The sequence below is a fragment of the Prionailurus viverrinus genome, chromosome C1 (assembly GCF_022837055.1).
Source record: "Prionailurus viverrinus isolate Anna chromosome C1, UM_Priviv_1.0, whole genome shotgun sequence".
Taxonomy (NCBI): domain Eukaryota; kingdom Metazoa; phylum Chordata; class Mammalia; order Carnivora; family Felidae; genus Prionailurus; species Prionailurus viverrinus.
The window spans coordinates 32981104-33006115 of record NC_062568.1 but is presented as its reverse complement, the minus strand read 5'-3'; the positions used below and the strand labels follow the sequence as shown (position 1 = coordinate 33006115).

At 39.5% G+C, this 25012-nt stretch overlaps 1 protein-coding gene across 1 annotated transcript; it reads left to right on the top strand.

Moving 5' to 3' along the window:
• Nucleotides 1-16: 16 nt before the first annotated feature.
• COQ10B (coenzyme Q10B) lies at nucleotides 17-21357 on the top strand. The gene is made up of 5 exons (XM_047869662.1): nucleotides 17-310; nucleotides 5995-6147; nucleotides 12394-12586; nucleotides 17934-18035; nucleotides 20327-21357. Exons 1-5 carry the CDS (start codon nucleotides 39-41, stop codon nucleotides 20492-20494), a joined length of 888 nt encoding a protein of 295 aa, XP_047725618.1. The 5' UTR covers nucleotides 17-38; the 3' UTR covers nucleotides 20495-21357.
• The last annotated feature ends 3655 nt before the right edge of the window (nucleotides 21358-25012 follow it).

Genomic DNA, 25012 nt, shown 5'->3' with positions numbered 1-25012 from the left:
TACAGTCGGCCTTACGGCAGCGGGAGCTTGCGTCAGTTATGCGCTTTCGGGGTGGGAAGAGAGGGCGTGTCTGGCAGCTCAAGGGGCCCGCTGATTGGTTGGAAGGCGCCGGAGCCGGGCGGCTCCGCGGGCCACAGAAGGGCGGCACCGAGGACCAGGTCCTGGAGGTGAGGACCGGCTTCAGTGAGACTATCATGGCAGCTCGGGCCGGTCAGGGGGCCCTGAGAAAGGTGGTTTCGGGATGCCGTCCAAAGTCGACAGCAGCGGCCGGAACCCCGGCTCCGGCGCAGAGGCCTACCCGGAACGTCAGGTAATAAACAACGGGGGTGCTGCAGTGAGGGTAGCCTTCGGCCCCGGCTTGCTGAGTTGGGGGACCGAGAAGACTTGGGACGAGGGGGAGCCTGACCGGATGCGTTTCCGCGTCTCCAGAGGAAGAGGGTCTCCTGCGTTTGAGGAGTTCAGGTTTTGCGCCCATCACCCCGGCCAGAGGTTCGTGGGCCTGTTCCAGACACCCGTCTGAGTTGGTGACTCGCTTCCCTCGCGAGAGGTAGTGAATCATCGGCGGAGCGACTTTAGCAGCAGCTGATAGAGCAATTAAGAAAAAGGGTAACTTGGAGCTCTTCCGGTCTCCTCCCCTACGGCCTGCTGCTGTTGCTGCTCTTTTAACTTTGCCTCAGAGTTGCTGGGTGCCCGGGCTGTGGGAGTTTGTGGCCCGGCGGTGAGCCTCCTTCTTTTCCTCTAGCGTGCCAAGTGGCCAGACATACTTTCCCAGTTTTTGGTAGGAGACGTTTGCTTCCACCCTTTGGTGCTTGCAAAACTAAATGTAGCCATAGTAGGGGACCTGGATTTTTTTTCCCCACTCGACTGTAACTTAGAGGTCCTGTAACCTTGAACCAGCTTTGGATTTTCCTGGTTGGCTCCTTTTTGGTGGGTGGAGGTGGAGACATGAATGATTCCATACTTCCACCGCTTAGTTTCCTTTTCCTGATGACTTTGTAATAAATTAATGCTCGAAAACTAAAGTTAGTATTTAAAATGTATTCAGTTGTAAACAGTACAGGATGAAGGGAGAAAGCACAAATGTTGAACTCCAAGAATTTAGATTTAAAGAATTTTTCAAGTATCCATCCCCCAGCCAACTCTAAATCTTTTTAAACAAATATTGGTTGAAACTGAAGTCTTGTTAAAGGAAATAACTTGAAAAAGTAGTTCTAATCAGTTTTAAGAAAAAAAATTGTTTTAGTGATTACATTAAGGTTTAAATTCCAAGACAAGTATTTACTGTTTATAATAATGAGGAGAGAGGGAGTTTATGAGCTTATTTTAGGCGCAAGCACTAACATAGGTTGTGGCGTTTATTATAGTAGGGTGAGATGTAGTATCGGAAGTTTAGTAACAAAAAACTGTCCTTCCTCTGATTCAGTTTTAATATCATGGTTTAACGATATATATGACTGTATGGCTCTTCATTACAGTTGAAGACGTTATTCTTTTTTTTTTTTTTTTTTTAAGACGTCATTCTTGATAGTGTGTGAAAATAGATGTGTGGTCCAGGGCTTGTAACCATAGATAGTATGCAGACTCATCAGGAAAACTATTAGCTTGCTTTAAACACAGGTATTTCCTTTACAGTTGTAATCAGATTGTATAAGAGTTTTTATATGTATATGTGTATGTGTGTGTGTATGTGTGTGTGTGTTTTCTTTTGGGGGAGGTAGAGTGGGAGGTTGGGGCCATGGTATTACATAAACTTGATACAAAATTCAAAACCATATACAGTGAAAAGCTTCATAGGCAACCAGTTCATCTCTCAGGAGCAACGGTTTTATCTTTTTTAAATAAAGGTTTATCACAGAAATGCTGCCTTTTCTGATACTGATTTATCAGAAAATTATTAATAAGTGTTTTCAATGTCTGTCACATAATTGGCTTCTGATAATAGGTAACAAAAGTGGGGAAAATAGGTAAAACTGTTATAACAAAGACAGCTAAAGAATGTCCTAGAAAGGGAACAGGTGATCAGGTATTTTGTACACCAGATTTGGTTTGTAATCAATATGACGAACAGAGATCCTAAATTATTTTATGTGGCTTCTTTTTTAAATATTTTTAAATATTTATTTTTGAGAGAGGGAGACACACACACACACACACACACACACACACACACACACACACACAGTGTGAGTGGGGGAGGGGCAGAGAGATTGAGACAGAATCCGAACTCCAAGCTGTCTTCACAGAGCCTGACATGGGGCTCGAACTCACAAACCCTAAGATCATGACCTGAGCTGATGTCAGTTGAGCGTCTGACTTCGGCTCAGGTCATGATCTTGTGGGTTTGGGCCCTGTGTCAGGCTCTGTGCTGACAGCTCAGAGCCTGGAGCCTGCTTCGGATTCTGTGTCTCACTTTCTCTCTCCCTTCCCCGTGCTCGTCCTCTGTCTCTCAAAAATGAATAAACCTTAAAAAAAAATTTTTTTTGAAGGAGAAGCTAAATTAATTGCCGAATTATGTTATTTCCACTGATCTGCTTCATTTAGCAGAGTAACTGTCATTCACTTAGGTTGGTATAATCCCACTTTCTTAAAAAAAATTTTAATGTTTTATTTTTTATTTTTGAGAGAGGGAGAGCATGAATGGGGGAGGGACAGAGAGAGAGGGAGACGTAGATTCCCACGCAGGCTCCAGGCTCTGAGCTGTCAGCACAGAGCCTGCCGCGAAGCTCGAATTCACAAACCTCGAGTTCCTGACCTGAGCCGAAGTCAGAAGCTTAACTGACTGAGTCACCCAAGTGCCCCGGTATTATCCTACTTCTAAGAAAACTCTGTAGTTTCACTCTAAAAAAAAAAAAAAAAAAAAAATCACAACAGGCTCTTTTTTAAAATTATTTTGAGAGTGAGAGGAAGAGAGAGAAAATCTCAAGCAGGCTCCATGCTGTCAGCACAGAGCCCAACGTGAAGCTCTATCCCAACTGTGAGATCATGACCTGAGCCATCCAAGCACCCCACAATAGGCTTATTTTAATATTATCTCTGCCTTTAAAATAAGATTCACATAACTAATCATATTTTTAAAGATTTTTGGAAACACTTAACACCTTTATTCTCTCTAGATGAACCTATCTAAATTGGTAACATATTTTTCTCTCTAGGAGATGAATTTATCTAAAATCTCTTTTGATTAAAAATAATAGAGATATCTTTAAAATATGCTCTTACCATCATTAAAAAATCAAATACTACTTGTGATGTCCTAAAAACCTAGAATTTAGAAAGCTGTCTTGTTTTGCAATATTTTTATCCCCTTGTTTATATTTTGAAGTGTTACTTACAGTTGGATGAAAAATCCTTTTAAAGTCTTAAAAAGAGGCCTGTAAGTTCACCTATATAGTTCATATGTCTGATTTCTTTACCATTACATTTTGACAAATAGTTATCAGTGTTTAGCTTAACCATTTTCATTAACCTTTATTTCATTGTCTGGAATAAGACCACCTAATTTTTATAAAGAGTATTAATTGTTCAAAAGTTCTTTCTTGGGGCACCTGGGTGGCTTAGTTAGTTAAGCAACCAACTTCGGCTCAGGTCATGATCTCACGGTTTCTAAGTTGGAGCCCCACATTGGACTCTGCTGTCAGCACAGAGCCTGCTTCAGATCCTCTGTTCCCTCTCTCTGCCCCTCCTCTGCTCATGTGTGTGTGTGTGTGTGTGTGTGTGTGTGTGTGTGTGTGTGTGTGTGTCTGCTGACAACGCAGGCACACGCTTTCTTTTTCAAAAATAAATGTATGTTTTTTAAAAAAGGAATTATCAAAAGTTCTTTCCTTTACTGGGGCGCCTGGGTGGCGCAGTCGGTTAAGCGTCCGACTTCAGCCAGGTCACGATCTCGCGGTCTGTGAGTTCGAGCCCCGCGTCAGGCTCTGGGCTGATGGCTCGGAGCCTGGAGCCTGTTTCCGATTCTGTGTCCCCCTCTCTCTCTGCCCCTCCCCTGTTCATGCTCTGTCTCTCTCTGTCCCAAAAATAAAATAAAAACGTTGAAAAAAAAATTAAAAAAAAAAAGTTCTTTCCTTTATTATGGAGCCTAAATTTGTCTCCCTCCGATTGGGCTTCTTGTTTATGTTTTGGAACCATACCTCAGGTATCATCCTTCTGGCTGAATATTCCCAATTTCTTCAACTATTCCTTGTTTAACTTGATTGTTTCTTCCTCCCCAGCCAAATTGTAGGGTGTCTATGTCCAAAGAAATTTTATTTATGTGTAAATTCTATTTATAAAACAAATTTTATGTATGATGACATAAGATTTCACTAGGCCCTCCATTCCCTTTTTAAAAAATAATTTGAAGATTTGATCTAATGAAATAGTACTCTTTTACTTGGAATTCTCCAAAAGCTTCTCATTGAGGATAAAATCCAAATTGCTTTATCCTGGCTAATAATTCCCAGCATGATCTAGCTCCAACCAGTTTAATATTATTTCATAGTACTCTCCTGGCTTGCTTTACTGATACTACACTGTTAGTCTTTTTCAGTCTGTGGATACTGCCAGGCTCTTTCCCTACTACCTGGAATGCCCCCTGCCTACCTCCCCTCCTTCCATATACTACACTCACATACACTGTGTGTGTATGCATACACATACACATTTATTATGTACATACATACCTATTTCTCTCTTTATATGGCTAACTCCTGTTATATCTCAGCTGAAGTATAACGTTAGAGGACTTCTGAGACTGCCCTATCAAAAGGAGCTCCTAATTACGTGTCCCCACCCCCTTTCTTTCTTAGCACTTCTTTTGAATGCTCAACTACAAAGTAATTCTCATACAGTTAATTTTTATTTTTACCATTATATCCCTAGTGCCTAGCACAGAACACGATCTCAATGAGTATATGAACTAATACATAAATAATAGTATAAAATAGTTATACAATAATCTTATTAGGGAAAGGCAGAAATATTCAGGTGAAAACAAGTGTATCAGGCACCTATATTTAGAAGCACCCAAACAACTAATATTCTAATTTCTTTGATATGTGTTTTTACATATACGCATTGAAAGGGAGACTGGAAGGTAAAGGAGTATAGAGCAACAGTTCTGAGAGGGCCACTAGATTTCCAATCTCAAGTCTCAGAGTGGGTCAAGAATTAAGGAACCTGGGGCACCTGGCTGGATCAATCAGTTAAGTGTCCAACTTTGGCTCTGGTCATGATATCAAGATTCTTGAGTTTGAGCCCATGTCAGGTTCTTTGCTTACGCTGGGGAGCCTGCTTGGGATTCTCTCTCTCTCCTCCCTCTTTCTGCCCCTCCCCCCACTTTTGTGTGCATGTTCTCTCTCTCAAAATTAAAAAAAAAAAAAAAAAAGGAATTAAAGAACCTCTGTGGATCCAGCTGAGAAAACAACCTGGATAGATGAGTTGAATAGATGATGAGGGGCACCTGGCTGGCTCAGTCAGTAGACCATGGGACTCATGGCCTCGGGGTCATGAGTTCAAGCCCCACATTGGGGGAAGAGTTTACATTAACAAATAAAGAGAGAATAGTTGATGAATATTCTAGCAAGTGTATGGGAAGAATATGTTGTAATACGTGATGGTAGACTGAAAGCCAACTTTCTGGGAGCGATCCCTTTTGTGCCAGGAACTTCTAACCCAAACTGTAAGCTGTTATGTTTAGTTTTCTTCATGGTACTTAATAAATTTTTTTTCTGTGTGTTTGTGCATGCATATGCACACAATTCTGTGTGTGTGTGTGTGTGTGTGTGTGTAATATTCTAAAGTTGCAGTCTTCCAAAGTATGATAGTTACTGGGAGGCCAGACTGGCACAGTTGGTGGAGCAGCAACTCCTGATCTCATGGTCATGAGTTTGAGATCCACGTTGGGTGTAGAGCTTACTTTAAAAAAATAAAGTGTGATAGTATTTTACAGTCTGTAATTTGTGTTTCCTCTTAATTTTCAATGCCATTCTAAATCAGGTAATTTTTGTCTTTTAGATATTTTGCTTCCTGTGGTACACTGATGAGCAGAACTCTTCCACTATATACCTCCTTAGTTTTGCCTAAGGAGATATATGCAAGAACTTTCTTCAGAATTGCTGCGCCATTAATAAACAAAAGAAAAGAATATTCAGAGAGGAGAATTATAGGGTTTGTATATAATAACTTTCTTGTATCATGACTTTTTTTTTTTTGGATTTTCTTCTTACAGAGTAAGCTCTGGTTTTTCTGGATTGGCCTTTCCATAGCTTTTGCTGTTTTATAAATATTTGTTGAATTAACATAATTATGTAGTGACTTTATAGGATAGATTTAAATCTTGACATATAAAGGAAATAACTGAACTGTTTATGACCTGTATTTTTGTACACTGTTCATTTCTGTAGTGGCAACATTAGTGATTTGTTGGGCCCAATATGTTTATATAGCTCCCTAACATATACACATGCATAGGTAAGTAACATGCAGATGTGCTAAGAGGCTCCTACCACCTAGAGCGTAGGTTGGCAAACTTTTTCTGTAAAGGGCCAGAGAGTAAATATGTTAGGTTTTGTGGACCATACTATCTCTGTAGCAACTACTCAACTCTGTCATTGGAATTATAGCCCAAAAGACCTACTACTATAGCCTGTAGTTAATAAGTGGGTGTGGCTATGTGCTAATAAAACTTTATTTACAAAACAAGGCAATAGGCCAGGTTTGACCCCAGATCTAGGCATATACACAGGAGAGAATAGAGAGACTGCAGTTCTGCTAAACCAGAAATACAGCATCTGTTCATAGGGGAATTTCTACAAGGGGGTCTTAATTCTTGACAGGCCATTAAGTATTACATGAATTCTTGTGAAAGTGCATTTCATGAATTTTTCCACTTGCTTTTTCCCTTCTGTAGTAAAGTTTTCTGTAGTAAAGGACTTTCAGCAGACTCCACTTTTGTAACTAAAATCACCTTTATTACTGGCTGTCACTGTATTGGTTAAGGTAAAGCTAGCAGCTATATAAGTAAAACCCAAAAGTTTATTTCTTCCTTATGTAAAGTTCAAGTGAGTACTCCCCATCCATGCACAGCAATTTATGAACCGGGCTCCATCTAACTTGTACCTTTGTAATTTCTTAGTCTTCAGAGTCTCTTAAAAAGATATACCTGATTCTAAACCATATTGATTTGGAAGGGATTATTGGGAAGAACTAGTTACATAATCCCATCTAAATGCAAGAGGGGTACTGGGAATAGTAGCCTCCGTTTTTTTTTTAAGTCTGTTTATTGTTTAATTTATATCCAAGTTAGTTAGCATATAGTACAACAATGATTTCAGGAGTAGATTCCTTAATGCCCCTTATCCATTTAGCAATCCCCCCTCCCACAACCCCTCCAGCAACCCTCTGTTTGTTCTCCATATTTAAGAGTCTCTTATGTTTTGTCCCCCCTCCCTGTTTGTATATTCTTTTTGCTTCCCTTCCCTATATTCATCTGTTTTGTATCTTAAATTCCTCATATGAGTGAAGTCATACGATATTTGTCTTTCTCTGACTAATTTCGCTTAGCATAATATTCTCCAGTTCCGTCCACATAGTTGCAAATGGCAAGATTCCATTCTTTTAGATTGCAAAGTAATACTCCATTGTGTGTGTGTGTGTGTGTGTGTATATATATATATATATATATATATATACCACACCTTCTTTATCCATTTATCTGTCGATGAACATTTGGGCTCTTTCCATACATTGGCTATTGTTGATAGTGCTGCTATAAACATGGGGGTGCATGTGTCTCTTTGAAACAGCACACTTGTATCCCGTGGATAAATACCTAGTAGTGCATTGCTGGGTCATAGGGTAGTTCTATTTTTAATTTTTTGAGGAGTCTCCATACTCTTTTCCAGAGTGGCTGCACCAGTTTGCATTCTCACCAGCAGTACAGAGGAACTCCTCTCTCCGCATCCTCGCCAACATCTGTTGTTGCCTGAGTTGTTAGTGTTAGTCATTCTGACAGGTGTGAGGTGGTATCTCATTGTGGTTTTGATTTGTATTTCCCTGATGATAAGTGATGTTGAGCATTTTTTCATGTGTCGGTTGGCCATCTTTATCCTTCTTTGGAGACGTGTCTATGCATGTCTTTTGCCCATTTCTTCACTGGATTATTTGTTTTTTGGGTGTTGAGTTTTATAAGTTCTTTATAGATTTTGGATACTAACCCTTTATCTGATGTGTCATTTGCAGATCTCCCATTCTGTTGGTTGCCTTTTAGTTTTACTGATTGTTTCCTTTGCTGTGCAGAAGAAGCTTTTTTATTTTGATGAGGTCCCAGTAGTTCATTCTTGCTTTTGTTTCCCTTGCCTCCAGAGATGTGTTGAGTAAGAACTTGTTGTGGCTGAGGTCAAAGAGGTTTTTGCCTGCTTTCTCCTCGAGGATTTTGATGGCTTCCTGTCTTACATTTAGGTCTTTCATCCATTTTTTTATTTTTGTGTATGGTGTAAGAAAGTGGTCCAGGTTCATTCTTCTCTATATCGCTGTCCAGTTTTCCCAGCACCACTTGCTGAAGAGACTGTCTTTATTCCATTGGATATTCTTTCCTGCTTTGTCAAAAATTAGTTGGCCATACGTTTGTGGGTCCATTTCTGGGTTCTCTATTCTGTTCCATTGATCTGAGTGTCTGTTTTTGTGCCAGGAAATAGTAGCCTCCTGATGGGCATCTTCTTCCCAGCAAGTATACCATGTGAAGTGAGCCTAAATAATTGGATAGGTAGATATCTTTGCCAGAGCTGGTATCAGTTAAAAAAAGAAATGGCAATAAAAAGATTAATAGTGAATTGGTCTACTTTTTAAAAAAAATATTTATTTATTTTGAGAGAGAGCCCATGCGTGAGCAGAGGAGGGGCAGAGAGAGGGAGAGAATCCCAAGCAGGCTCCAAGCTGCCAGCACAGAGCCCAATACAGGGCTCAAACCCACAAACTGTGAGATCAGGACCTGAGCTGAAATCCAGAGTCAGATGCTAAACCAACTCAGCCACCCAGGCACCCCTGGCCTGCTTTACTTTTGAATCACTGTTAATAATCTTCTTTTACTGTGTACCTGGCATTTGACAGCTATTACTGGGTACTTTACTGTTTCATTTAATTCTCACAATAGCCATGTATATTAGGTGTTGTTATTCCTATTATAGAGATGAGGAAACTGAAGCTCAGAGAGATAATGTACATGAAGTATGATTCCAAAGATTTTTTTTTCAAAGATTATTTTTTCCAACGTATTTACTTATTATTGCTTGCTTCCTTATTCTTTTTCAGGCTAAAATTATTTTTATTGCAAATTGGCCTTATCCAGTGATCTCTATCTTATCTTTTCCCCTGTATTTGACATAAACACATATTAGCTACCGTTTATTAAGTGCTTATTAAGCATTGTGCAATATGGCAAAACGATTTCACTTAACCCTCAGAAGAACCCTGTAGAGGTACTTTTTAGTTATGGATGAAGAACATAAAATTGAGAGGTTAAACAGCCTACCCAGGGTCATGTGGCTTACTATGTTTTAGGGTTGATACTTGAGCACAGTCCTTCCTGAGTATAAAGTCCATCTCCTTGACCACTATGCTGTATATACTGCTTTCTGAGTTGTTGTAGACTATTTTTATAACAAGTAAGTTCCAGGCTACAAGGTTTCATACTTCTTCATGGGACTTACTTTGGCCTTTATTTCAAAGTAACTAAAACCAAGGGGGTAGGGTGATTTTCCCTCCCCTCTGGTGTGGGCCTCATTTCATGCTCATAAAGATTAATTTAAACATTCATAAAGACTCATTCTGTCTTATTCTGAAACTTCCCTTTTGTAATTTAGATTGGGATTGTTTAAATTACTGTATAATTTTTCTTCTTTCACTTTTCACATATTATTGGCCATGGGAGGATGTGTCCTCCCTGCGACTGGAGGTGCTCACAGTTTCTTCAGCCACTCCAGACTTGGGCCCGGAGTCCTGGGGGTGGCTGGACACCTTGGGCATGTTCCCATCATCTGGGAGGGGCACTGGGCAGTTGTAGGGTGTAGCCTGGTTGATTATGACCATGTACTTGTTGAAGGGATTGGAGGGGGGCAGAATTATAGTCCCAGCCATCATGGTCTTGGTGGTGGTGTAAATTCCTATTACCATTTTGAGGTGAATTATGTTTTAACAGTGTTCAGTTTTTATAAGAATAATATGTATCTGGCTCTCATCATCTGCTCGTCTTTTGTATCCATAGACTGCTGCTGTTTCTGTTTGTTTTACATTTAGGCCCTTAAGTTTTTTTGTTGAATTTATTTGTAGGTATTTTGCAATTCTGTGCTGTTTTATAACTGGTTCTTGTTAGTGTAGGAAAAGTATTTATTTTTAAAGGTTCTTTAACAGGTTACCTTACTGAATTCTGAATTGCTTATCTTCTGAATTGACAGTCATATCACCTGCCAACTGATACTCTTGTTTTATTCTTCTCCATACATATGCCTCATATTTCATACTCTGATTTTACTTCAGCTAATACTTTCAGAACAATGTTACATAACAATGATAACTAGCATCTTTGTTTTATTTCTAACTCTAATGAGAATGCTTTTGGTATTTTACCATTTATGGAGGGAATCACAATTTTTCTTTTGGTTAATATGGTTATAATAATATAATTCTTAGTGTTAAGCCATCCGTGCATCTTTAAAAGAGTTGTATTTGATAATGTTTTTTTCAAAATGTATTTTTGGATTTTATTTGCTGATAATTAGAATTTTTGCCTTAGTAGTCACAGGTGACATTGGTCTATAGATTTTATTTTTTATGTTCTTGGTCAGGATTGGGTTGATGGAGTGTTATGCTGGCTCATGAAAAGAATGAGATGTTTCCTTTATGTTCTAGAATAGTTTCCTTTTTTTTTTAATTACAAAAATACTACATACTTGTATAAAAATCTAACAATATATAAGAATATGTACTAAGAGAGTCGATCTTTATTCCTACTTCTTTTTCTTGAGTTAAAAACTATTGTTTAATCTGTGTCCTTCCAGACTTTCATTGCACATAATCTGTTACCCTAACAATTTCAGGAAGAAGTAAACATCAGGTATTTAAAAGTGAGAAATATAGAATTTACATATAATTTTTCTTTTTTAATTTTTTTTAATGTCTATTTTTGAGACAGAGAGAGACAGAGCATGAACGGGGGAGGGTCAGAGAGAGAGGGAGACACAGAATCCGAAACAGGCTCCAGGCTCTGAGCTGTCAGCACAGAGCCCAACATGGGTCTCAAACCCACAAACTGCAAGATCATGACCTGAGCCAAAGTCAGATGCTTAACCGACTGAGCCACCCAGGCGCCCCTATGTATAATTTTTCTTAAATGGATAATACAATAGTGCATATCCTGTCTACTTTGTAGTGTGCTTTTTTTCATGTAACAATATGTTATAAATTTCTTTGCTCTAAAGTGTATATTTGATCTTAAAAAAACAGGGGTGCCTGGGTGGCTCAGTCAGTTAAGTGTCTCACGTCAGCTCAGGTCATGATCTCAAGGTTTGTGGGTTCGGACGGTGCGTTGGGCTCTGTGCGGGCAGCTCAGAGCCTGGAGCCTGCTTCAGGTTCTGTGTCTTCCTCTCTGTGTGTCCCTCCTCCTGCTGATGGTGTCTTTCTCTCAAAATAATAAATAAACATTAAAAAAATGTTTTTTTAATAAAAATAAATAAATAAACTTAAAAAAAGGAGGGGTTGTCTGGCTGGCTCGGTCAGAAGAGCATGCAATGCTTGATTTCAGGATTGTGAGTTCAAGCCCCACATTGGGTATAGCGATTACTAAAATAAATTAATAAGTAAACTTTAAAGTATATATTTGATTATAATTTTTTTATTTTTTAATTATTTTAATTATTATTTTTTAACGTTTATTTATTTTTGAGACAGAGAGAGACAGAGTATGAACGGGGGAGGGTCAGAGAGAGGGAGACACAGAATCCAAAGCAGGCTCCAGGCTCCGAGCTGTCAGCACAGAGCCTGACGTGGGGCTCAAACTCACGGACCGTGAGATCATGACCTGAGCCGAAGTCAGATGCTTAACTGACTGAGCCACCCAGGTGCCCCTTTTAATTATTTTTTAAAGTTTGTTTATTTATTTTAAGAGGCAGCAAGTTGGGAAGGCGTTGAGAAAGGAGAGAGAATCCCAAGCCAGCTTTGCGGAGTCAGTGCAGAGCCCAGTGTGGGGCTCAGCCTTATGAACTGCGAGATCATGACCTGAGCCTAAGTCAAGAGTCAGATGCTTAACCGAGTGAGGCACCCAGGTGCCCCTCATATTCAGTTTAAAATATATGTATGCCATATAACTAGGTGCAGTTAACACCTTTCTCTCTTTCTCTCTTTTTTTTTTTTTTTTTTAAGATATTCTATGCAGGAAATGTATGATGTGGTATCAGGAATGGAAGATTACAAGCATTTTGTTCCTTGGTGCAAAAAATCAGATGTAATATCAAAGAGAACTGGATATTGCAAAACACGATTAGAAATTGGGTTTCCACCTGTGTTGGAGCGCTATACATCAGTAGTAACCTTGGTGAAACCACATTTGGTAAAGGTAATAGTTGTAGTTTTTGTTGTTTTTAAATCTTTCCCAAATGTTGATTATATCAAGTGAGTTAAAGTATAATAGCTTGAAAGAATGTCCCTAAACTAATCAGAGAAGGAAGGAAAAAACAAATGATTTCTTATATGTCTTCTAACTGTACTGTTTTATCCAGTATTGGTGTTATTCTTGCCAAATAGAAATTTGACTAGAATATGGAAATAAGAAGCTTTTTCTTTTTTTTTCTTCAGTTGAGGACTATTGCCCCTTAGAAAAGATTGGACCGCACAAGTGAGAACTGTTTTAATTTTTGCGCTAGTTTGTTTTTTTGATTTTTTGGTTTTTTTAAGTTAAGGAAAGGACAGTGGTGAGAGAATGAAGGTAGAAAAGATATAAATGAGAACATGAACACTGTCAAGGTCATACTGCCATGTGGCGGTACTGAAATGCCAAGTGCTATTACATGCATTCTATTGATTATTTTACCTTGTCAAAGGAGAATGCACATATAGAAAAGGTACTGGGGCTTAAATACACAAAACGACAGAATTCCATAGAGTTCTTTTGAATTCCTAGAGTTTCGTGGCCAAATACTTAAAGTGTAGTTGTATTTTATGCCCACAAAATATCATTTCTTGGTAATTGGCCAGAGCTAAATGCCTTCGTCACCTCCTGTAAGGAGGTGCAGCTCTCATATCAGAGAGTCTACTGTCCAGTGAGGCTGACTTTGGAGTCCACCCTCATCTTACTCTCACAACTTGAACTCATATAAAAGGCTGTGCCACTCCGGGGCTTTGCCATTATGAATATTTCTATCTTTTTCCTCATAGTTTTGGAGATTTTTACTACTATACTGCACTGCCTCTCACATTAGCTAACATTTATTGAGCTCTTTGTGGTGCTTTAAAGCACTTCAATTACTTGTTTAATCTTCAAAACAGCCCTTTGAGATTCAAATGTTACTGTTCTCCATCATATAGTTGAGCAGATTAAGGTTTAGAAGAGTTAGATAACTTACCCAAGGTTACAGAGCCAAGACTCCAGCTCAGTCTTTCTGACACCAGTGAATATCTATATAATCTGAAAATGTTTTTCTGTTTCCTGACCTCAGTCTCTCTTTTTCTAAATGTTTGTTTATTTGAGAGAGAGAGAGAGCACAATCAGAGGACTGACAGAGGGAGAGAGGGAGCGAGAGAATCCCAAGCAGGCTCCATGCTGTCAGCACAGAGTCCCATGTGGGGCTTGATCTCACGAACTGTGCATGACCTGAACCAAAATCAAGAGCTGGATACCCAACCGAATAAGCCACCTAGGTGCCCCTGACGTTAATCTCTTATAACTTAAATCTTCATATTCTATATTTAACTAAAAGAATTCTTGAGAAAAAAAATAATAACCCTCAATTTTCTCCCCCTAGCTTTTTCTTTCCTTCACTGGCTTTTTATTTTAATTGAAGTATAGTTGACACACCTTCCCTCGCTTCTTAATACATACAAGATTAAGTCATCTGCTTTATTGTTGCTCCCCACCCCTTCCCCAGTACACACTACACACACACACACACACACACACACACACACACAAATATACTAAATGTTCAGGCAGTACCTTCCATCTTCAAGTTCCATGAATGCACCATACGGTGCTTATTGTGCGACCCTGTGTCTTTGCATACTTCTCACTCTTCTACCTGTAATGAACTTAATTCTTTGCCTAGTAGTCCTTCAAATTCTAGCTGTCTGATGTTGCTTTCTCCCTTTCCTTAATGTAAATAATCAGTCCTACTTCGGAGATTCTTCTGGGCTTTGTACATGTTTTGTTTCTCTTATCACTCTGCAATATAATTTATTTCTTCATCTGATTTCTGCTTGACAAGGTTGAGCTACTTGAGTGAGTGGAAGCTTCTCTTTTTCATCTTTGTGTGGCCTCAGCACCAATACTACAGTGATGGGAGTCATGAGAGCTTTGTGCTTAAGAAGTTCTCATTACTGTCTTTTTGGGTTATTGCAGATCCAGAGATGTTCCTCATAATCTCAGTAACTTTCACTACTGCCAAGGAGGGAGGAAACTGTATTAGAAAAAAAAATCTTCATAATAACATGTATGAAGTTATCATTGCTATCTCAATTTTATGAGGCTTAGTAAAATTAAGAACCTTATGCAAATTCACACTGTTTGTGTCAAATTGCAAAGGTATTTTTCATTAAAATAAGCTGCCTCATAGCGGTGCCTGGGTGGCTCAGTCGGTTGGACATCTGACTTCGGCTCAGGTCATGATCTCACAGTCCGTGAGTTCAAGCCCCACATCGGGCTCTGTGCTGACCGCTCAGAGCCTGGGACCTGCTTCTGATTCTGTGTCTCTCTCTCTGCCCCTCCCCTGCTCACACTCTGTCTCTCCTTCAAAAATAAGCAAACATTGGGGGCACCTGGGTGGCTCAGTCAGTTGAGCGTCTGACTTCGGCTCAGGTCATGATCTTGCGGTTGACGAGTTCAAGCCCCGCGTCAGGCTCTGTGCTGATGGCTCAGAGCCTGCAGTCTGCTTCGGATCCTGTGTCTCCCTCTCTCTCTTCCCTTTTCCCACTCATGCTTTGTCTCTCTCTGTCTCAAAAATAAATAAACATTTAAAAAAATTAAAACAAAAATAAACATTAAAAAAAATAAAATAAGGTGCCTCACTTAATGTGTCAATTGTTGAAAGATATATTTGAGCATAAGACACAACTATATATGTTCAATTTTCTGTTGTCCCTGGGTTCACGTTTTGGATTTTAATACCTCATACACACATGTGCTATAGAATAAAAATCATTATAACCAAGGGAGCAGGAGAAGCCATGTGACATTTTTGGTGAATCACTAGTTGCCTCAGATGTGCCTGTGATGTGTCAGTAATTCTAATGTACATGAATCTATAATGACCAGAAGCCCTTAGAAGTTTTCAGCAGATTTCATAGAGGCAACCGTTCAATGACTCTTACTGCCTGGGTCACAATATAAAATTTTGTATGCCGTAGTTTGTATTGTCTGGGTCAGTTCAGTCAGAGCAGCTAGTTGCAGGTCATCATCATAACACCTCCTGTTGTGATCAGCAACTCTCCTGTTAGGAATAAAGCCTTTTGCCATGTCTAAACATACCAGTAAAAACCTGTGGGTCCTTGGGCTAGATTATTTGTATGAGTACAGCACTGTCACATTTTGTGAAAAAGTAGTCAGAGGGAGGTGGTATATTGTGAGCATTCCCAGTAGCAGTTTTTCCTTCATTGTTAAATTTCCTGTAAGCATCTTATGTGATTGTAAAGAAGGGTAGACTGTATTACCTGAAAGTTGGGTAACTGAAATAATAAGATTTATAATAAACTTTTGATGCTTTTGAAAATTAGATGCTTATTACTGAACTACCAGTAAAACCAAACTCTTTCGGGCACCTGGATGACTCAGTTTAATGTCCAATTCTTGATTTCCGCTCAGGTCATGATCTCACTGTCATGAGATTGAGCCCCAAGCCCTGTATCAGGCTCTGGGCTCGGTGTGGAGCCCACTTGAGAGTCTCTCTCTCCCTGTGCTCCTCCCCTGCTTGCACACGTGTGGTCTCTCTCTCTCTCTCTCAAAACAAAACAAAAAAAAAAAAAAAAACAAACTCCTGGAAGAAAATTTTCACTTCTCCCCAGTGACTTAGCATAATATGACTAAATTTAGCTATTAGAGTAGTTCAGTGGCTCAGTCAGTTGAGCATTCAAGTCTATAATTTTGGCTCAGGTCATGATCCTATGGTTGTGGGATCAAGCCCCTCAGTGGACTCTGGACTGAGAATGGAGCCTGCTTGAGATTCATTCTCTCTCACTCTCGCTCTCCCTCCTGCTTGCTCATTCTCTTTCTCTAAAATAAAAATAAAGTAGTTAGCATTTTAATGACTATTATTTTATCATGTCTAAGTAAATTTTATTTATTTTTTCCTCCCCCTAAATTTTAAAACATTCACTGGTTTCCACCTTAAAAATTAAAATACTGTCTTCTATGAATGTGAAAATAGAGCATTTCTTCATAAATGCTTTTTAGTATGGATGCAATTGATCTTTATAATGATTCTACCATGTTTTCATGTGATAACTGACTCAGAAGGCTTTAGATGAAGAGGAAGAATAAACATCAAATATATTTTAAGCTCTTTGGCTTCCAATTTGAACTATTTGTGGAGATATAGTCAGATATAGTCAAATAATCTTGCATTCTGTGTTTAGGGAGACAGAAGCTAGGGAAGAAAAAATAACACTTTGGGGAAAAATGTTTATCTATGCAAGTCCTTTTGCCAACCTGTAGTGTATAGGCTCGGAGGAGGGACAATCTAAAGTGTTGAGGGGAATAAGTTAACAGAGAAAAAAGGGGTAGAGGGGCTTGATCATTTATTGGTCCCAGGATATGCCAAAAGAGCTGAAAACTTAAGGCTTAATTGGGGAGGGATGTGTTGATTTTGAAACAAGGGTTTAAAAGACGGTTTGCTGCTGAGGGAAAGTGGTACATATTCTTGAGGTCAGTTGTCTACTAGTATGAAGGCCCAGATACCGTCTTAGGATAGTAAGTAAAGAAGCTGAACTTTATTCAGAGTTGTAAACAGTCCTGACAATAGACTAGTGACTATGAACCTGGCCACCATTTTTCACATTGCAGGAGGCAACTCTTAAGTGGGTCTTAGCCTTCTTTTAATGATACAGAATGGGAACTATCAAGATGGACTGTACATAGTATTGCTAAGTATTATGTTTCAATGTATCCATACACAAAATAAACATGAGCACTGAAGAGATTAGAGGTTAGAAAGCAATGGATCAGGGATACTGGTCAGGACCAGACTCTCAGGAAAACTAGAACCACGGATGCCCTTAGAAATAGAGACTAATGAGTGGATGTAACTGACAAGAGAAGTCTTTGGGTAGGAAAGAAGAATTCTAGAATTATACTTGGGATCTGTGCCAGATACCTTATAAATATTTTAGTTGTATCATATGATGATATAAAATAGGTATTATACTCATTTTATAGATATAAGGAAATACGGTATTGGAAATTAACTTGTTCAGGATTACTTATAAGTGGCAGGGCTGGAGATAAACTTCCAAAAAAATCACTCCCTGTTTTGCTCCTGGAGAATGTCTAAGCACAGTGGGTGGCAGCAGTGAAAACGAGCACTGACAATCTTGGCGTATATTGGCAAGAGGTCACTTCCTAGTACCAAGCTGAAAATGAGATGTTTTTATCACCTGTGGTCTGACCTACAAACATTTCAAAAAGAAATCATCCTCAACTGTAGATTCTGGACAGTCCAAATGGTATTTACACCTGTTGTATTTTCATTTTGTCCTAGGCATCCTGTACTGACGGGAAACTTTTCAATCATTTGGAGACTGTTTGGCGTTTTAGCCCTGGTCTTCCTGGCTACCCAAGAACTTGCACCTTGGATTTTTCAGTAAGTCTCTCATACAGCCCTCAGTTTGTTCCAAATATTAGGTGAGGTTTTGTTAAAGAAGGAATAATCAATTTATTAGAATCCAGTTGCCATAATTAATCTTAGGTGCATAGTGATTACTGAAAGACACTTTCAGAAAATCTCAAATTTCTGAGTGTTGAATACCTTTTTCTGTACTAACTTTATAAGAAAGAATACTAATGAATCTTTCTCTTTTTCTGTTCTATTTCTTGAAAACTTGAATAGTCATTCTCTATTTTCTAATTTTTACAGGTCCATAGATTATAAGACACATATTAAGAATTTACTAACAGCTTAATAACAGTTTATTAACAGCAAATGAAATCTACACATTGATTTCTACATCTTGTGGTGCAGAGATAAAGTGCAAAGGGGAAAATATGTTTTTAAAATAGGGAATATGGCATTTTCTTGTTCACATCACCTTAGCTATAGATAACTTAGAGCCACTTGTGGCTTTTCTTTGCCAACAGATAATACATGAATTGTTCTCTGTATTTGCAACTCAGGCATTGCATTTCAAGAAATAGTCATAATTTTTTAAAAAAATTTTTAAATGTTTATTCATTTTTGAGAGAAAGAGAGAGAGAGAGACAGAGTGTGAGTGAGGGGAGGGCAGAGAGAGAGGGAGACACAGAATCTGAAGCAGGCTCTAGGCTGCGAGCTGTCAGCACAGAGCCTGATGTGGGGCTCAAACTCACAAATTGTGAGATCATGACCTGAGCCGAAGTCAGATGCTTAACCAACTGAGCCATCTAGGCGCCCCTTAAAGTTTTTTTTTAATGATTATTTATTTTTGACAGAGAGACAGAGACAGAGTGTGAGCGGGGGAGGGGCAGGGAGAGAGGGAGACACAGAACCTGAAGCAGGCTCCAGGCTCTGAGCTGTCAGCACAGAGCCCAGTACAGGGCTCAAACCCACAGACTGTGAGTTCATGACCTGAGCCAAAATTGGACACTCAACCAATTGAGTCACCCAGGTGCCCCAGAAATAGTCATAATTTTGATGCTGCTGTTCTCAGCTCTTGAGTTGCATTCATTAAAAAATTAGTGGACATTAATGAGACAGTTGAGGAAATTTGAATAAGGCCTGTGTAGATTAGATAATAGTGTTACTATCTAGTAGCATTAACTCTCTCTTAATTTCCTGGCTTTAATAATTGCACTGTAGTTCTGTAAAACATTAAAATAGGAGAATCTAAGGGTGCATGGGTGCTGCAGTCGGTTAAGCATCTGACTCCTGATCTGAGCTGAGGTCATCTCACAGTTTGTGAGTTTGAGCCCCATATTGGGTTCTGCACTGATGGTGTGGAGCCTGCTTGGGATTTTGTCTCTCCTTGTCTCTGCCCCTCCCCTGTTTGTGTTCGCTCACTCTCTCTCTCAAAAAAATAAACTTAAAAAAAAATTTTTTTTCTAAATAGGAGAATCTGGGTAATGGGTGTATGAGAAATCTTTGTAGTATTTTTGCAACTTTCTTACAAATTTTAAATTACTTCAAAATGGAAAATTAAAGCAGTTGTAAAAGTTAGTGGCTATTTGGTCCTTAAAATACTCTTTCTCGAACCACTTGCCTTGACTTCTATCTTGAGGAGATATAAATAGTTCTCTTCTCATCTTCTTTTTTTTTTTTTTTTAATTTTTTTTTCAACGTTTTTTATTTATTTTTGGGACAGAGACAGAGCATGAACGGGGGAGGGGCAGAGAGAGAGGGAGATACAGCATCGGAAACAGGCTCCAGGCTCCGAGCCATCAGCCCAGAGCCTGACGCGGGGCTCAAACTCACGGACCGCGAGATCATGACCTGGCTGAAGTCGGACGCTCAACCGACTGCGCCACCCAGGCGCCCCTTCTCATCTTCTTGCTACTACTTCTCATAGGAATACCTTATCAGAAGGGTTACTTCCCTTCTGTATTTCCTTTTGGGAAACAGGATAGATCCAAAAGGGGTACATTAGAAAGAAGCCAGACCGAAATGGTATTCATTCAGCAAAGCTTTTTTCCAGTTTTATCTTTAACTTAATAAAAGCAGATTCTTTGTCCTGAAATGAAATTCACTGTCCTTGTTTACTTAGGCTTATTGTGCCAGTAGTTGTGCTTACGGTGGAAAAGAAGTCTCCGTCTTCTGAGGGGTGGTAAAAATCTCATCTAGATATACCCGTACAACTCTACCTTACAGGCCGAGCAGCCCATTTCACAGTGTGAATACCATTATCCTAAGTAGACATTGAATAAGAGAAAGATCCTCCTAAAATAATTAACATTTTCCTACAGATTTCTTTTGAATTCCGCTCCCTTCTGCACTCTCAGCTTGCCACATTGTTTTTCGACGAAGTTGTAAAGCAGATGGTAGCTGCCTTTGAAAGAAGAGCATGTAAGCTGTATGGTCCAGAAACAAATATACCTCGGGAATTAATGCTTCATGAAGTTCATCACACGTAAAGGGAAAAAAGAACTGGTCACCTGTTTATAACTTTATTCACTTTTAGGAAGTGCTTTTATCATTTGCTTTCAGAAGTTAGAAAGCATTTGTTAAACCCAGCTTTGATTATAAACCTACACCGTTGAGAATTTGCACTTGGAATATGGAACCACGTGTACACAGAATTCAATCAAGTGTAATTCAAAGTAATGTGTTTATTAGCATATTTACAATAGTAGGATGTCATCACTTTTAACCAGAAATTGAAACTGTAAACTTAAACCTTTTAATTATGACCTTACCTGAAAGTGGTTAGTTAAGATACTCACACGGTATGTATTATGTTAACCATTATCACCTTTAAGTTATTAAATTCAGACTATTTATAACTTATTGTCATAGGGCCTGCCTCTTGGCTTAGGATATTCGAGTAATCATCAGATATTTAAAATAGAAACTTAGCCTTAAAAATACTGTTAATGAAGGTTCCTTGGCACTTTTCTTATTTTTAAATTATTCTTATGGGTAGTAGGTAATTCAGTGCTATCAATAGTGAGATTAACTCCCAGATTAAACAGTGAATATTTTTTTGGTGAGTGGTCCAGATCTTTAAGCTACTTTTCTTGTAGTTTGCAGCCCTCTCCCAGGTACTTTGACTGCTTTCAGTAATGCTGATTGTGTGTCCGGTTTTGTCCACAACAGTGGGCAACACATGAAGATAAGTTGGTTGATAGATCTCCAGCACCATGCATCCCTATTTTCTATTTATTGTGTGTAGTCACTTTCAATAATGTATTTCAAACATATTTTTATAAACAAATTAATGTCTAAGGAGTGAAGTAGTAACTTAATAAAGTTAATTTGTTTATTTTTTGTACAGTTATTCTGGTTATTGAAATCCTCCTGTATTATTTCAATATGTATTTCACATAGACCTAGTAAAGTTTAATTGTGGCATTTAATGAAACAAATCTGGGCAAAATTCAGTCTTCCTTTAATCATTGTTGATCTTCTTCCCTCCTTTCACTCCACACCTAACAACCCCCTTGCATTACCTTTCCAACCAGAGTACTTTGTTTCTTCAGATCAACAGGGGACCTCAATAATTCGTTCACTACCTAAAAGCACGTTTGCATCAGTTTTTTTCAGTAAAAATTGTTTTGAGTGCCTGCTGTGTGCCAGGTGCTGGTTATACAGTGGTGAGGTACTCCTACAGTCTACTCACATGGAACTGGTTGTGGCTTCACACAGGTAAAGCAGTATCTTTCCAGAGTATCTGCACTTGTATATAATTACTTTTTAAATAACAAAATGTTTTTAAATGGCAGATAGCATCCAGATATTTTTTTGTCCCTGTACATATTACTTTTCTTTTGATGGAAATAAAAATCTGTACTTTACCACTACCCTTATAAATACCATAAAAATAAATAATAAATAAATAAATACCATAGATAAACTCCCAGGTTCAGAATCTAAGTTAGTGGTTGGGATCTAACTGAGCTGGTATTATGAGAGTATGTGGATGGTATTTTGGTCAGGGAGCCCAGGAACACACAATGCCTTGATCTAGCCATCCACATAAACCATGAGGTTTCCCAAGTATGGTCAGAACCCAGATTGCAGTAAGTGGTAGAGATAGGATACAACATATCCAGGCGTCTGGCTCCAGTATCTATGCGCATGTGTTTGCTTTACCTAGTACAACACTCCAGAGGCCATAATATATGCACTTAAGTTTGTCATCAATGCTCTCTGTATGGGAAGAGAAAAAAATGCCTTTATTAATTTTTTTTAATTTCTTTTTTTAATGTATGTTTATTTTTGAAAGAGGGCGAGCATGAGCCAAAGAGGGGCAGAGTGGATGACAGAGGATCTGAAGGGGGCTTTGCTTTGACACAGCCTGATGTGGGGCTCAAACTCACGAGCTGTGAGATCATGACCTGAGCTGAAATTGGCTGTTTGAGCCGCCCGGGCACCCCCCTTTTTTTTTCCCCTTAAGTTTATTGAATTAGGGAAGAGAGAGTCCCAAGCAGGCTCAGTACTATTAGCACAGAGCCCAATGCGGGGCTCAAACCCACAAACCATGAGATCATGACCTGAGCCAAAATCAAGAGTTGGGTGCTTAACTGACAGCCACCCTGATGCCCCTATAAACTTTTTTTTTTCTTCTTTCTTTTTCTTTCTCTCTTCTTCCTCTCTCTCTTCTTCCTTCCTTTCTTTTTTTAACGTTTAGTTTTGAGAGAGAGATGGTGAGCAGGGGAGGGGCAGAGAGGAGACGGGATCTGAAACTGGCTTTGTGCTGACATCAGAGAGCCTGAGGTGGAGCTCAAACTCATGAACCCTGAGATCATGACCTGAGCCACTCAGCGCCCCCACCCCCAATAAACTTTTGAAGTGACATCTGGTCATTGGATTCATAGGGGAAGACTGATGGGAGAGCACTGCTAGATAAGGTTTTTTATCTGTGGAAAGCAAGTTGGAAGAGAAATGTCTCTTCCTTGGTTTTTGCCTGATGGTGAGGACATGAAGTTTGCAGCTACACCTGCTACCTTTTCAGAGAAGAGGCTGTAATTCCAGAGAAGGCATATTGGAACTCTAATATCAAGTGCTAAGTGAACCAACCGTGTAGTTGTCAACTTTGTCCTGGTTCTGTGGGAAAACAGGCCTCTAATGTGTCCAAACCACTTAAAGTTCAGTCGTTCAGTTACTTGCAGCCACTTTTATCCTCCAGTCTGAACTGGTTGCTCTCTAGTCTGTTGTGCAGCTGTAATCCTAGGGCTCCCATGCAGTCAATCTAGGGTTTTCCTTCCCTCTCTTTTTAGGGGCTCCCTATGTCCTGAGTCTTGGCCTCATATTTTTAATTTACCTTCCACATGCTGAGGAAATAAGCCCTTTAGTGGTTTCCTAAGGCAAGTGGGGCTAAATTTTTAGAATCCTTGTGTCTGATTATGTCGTTTTATATTCACACTTGAGTACAGAACTCTACATTAGGGATAATATCCTCTCCCTCCATCCCGTTTGAAGATCTGACTTCATTGTATTCTGGCATCCAGTGCTATTTATTCTTGAGAAGTCTTATGCCACTGTTATTCCCATTTCTTTGTATAGCATCCATTTTTTTGGATTCTGAAAGCTTTTACTTATAATTTTTTGTAATGTTTATTTTTGAGAGAGAGAGAGAGAAAGCGTGAATGGGGGAGGGACAGAGAGAGGAGACAGAATTCAAAGCAGGTTCCAGGCTCTGTCACCACAGAGCCTGACGCAGGGCTTGAACTCATGAACTGCAAGATCATGACCTGAGCCAAAGTCTGTTGATTGAGATATCCAGGTGCCCTCTGGGAGCTTTTAAAATCTACTCTATCCTGGGTAGTCTGAAACTGCATGCTGTCCTGTTGCCTGGCCCTAATTGTGCTGGGCCCCTTGAGAACTCTTCAGTCAGACTCTATTCTTTCAATTCTGAGGAATTTCTTTGAATCATTTGTTTGATCATTTCCTCCCCATATTCTCTGGTTCTATCATTCAGGTATTCCTGAACAATTAGACATTCTATCTCTTGTATTAAGTCCAGTCAGTTAAACATCTGACTCTTGATTTGGGCTCAGGTCATGATCTCACAGTTTGAGTTTGAGCCCTGAGTCAGGCTCCACACTGAGCATGGAGCCTGCTAGGGATTCTCTCTCCCTCTGCCCTTCTCCCCCACACGTGCACACCCTCTCTCTCAAAAAAACCAAAAAACTTAAAAAAAATTTGGGGGGCATCTGGGTGACTCAGTTGGTTAAACGTCCAACTCTTGATTTCAGCTGTGGGCATGATCTCATGGTTCCTAAGATCATGTCCCACACGGGGCTCTCTACTGACAGTACGGAACTTGCTTGGGATTCTCTCCCTCTCAGATTAAGAAAGTAAACACCTAACAAATAAAAAATATTTTATTTTTAAGTAATCTCCACACCCAACATGGTTAACAACCCCAAGATTTAGAGTCACTTGCTCTACTGACTGAGCCAGCCAGGTGCCCCTTGTATTAAATCTTTGTTTTTCCGATTTTCCATGTTTTTGATCTGCCTCTTAGAGTTCCTCAATTCTGTCTCCCAGCCCTTTGTTAATTTTACATTTGCCACAGTTTTAATTTCCAAGAATGTTTTTTACATTTATTTAAAATTTTTGTTTTTATTTTTGAGAGACAAAGAGGAAGCACGGGAGGGGCAGAGAGAGAGATAGAATCCCAAGCAGGCTCCGCGCTGCCGGCACATAGCCTGATGTGGGGCTCGAACTGAAACCAAGTCAGACACTGAGCCAACTAAGGCACCCACGTGCCCCTATTTTTAAAAGTTTTAAGACAGCAAGAGCGAGAGACAACACCAGCAGAGGAGAGGGGAGAGACAGAATCCCAAGTAGACTCCATGCTCAGCATGGAGCCCAACATTGCAGTCAATCTCACGCCCATGAGATCATGGCCTGAGCCAAAACCAAGAGTTGGATGCTTGACTGACTGAGCCACCCAGGCGCCCCTCCATGAATGTTTTCTAATTGCC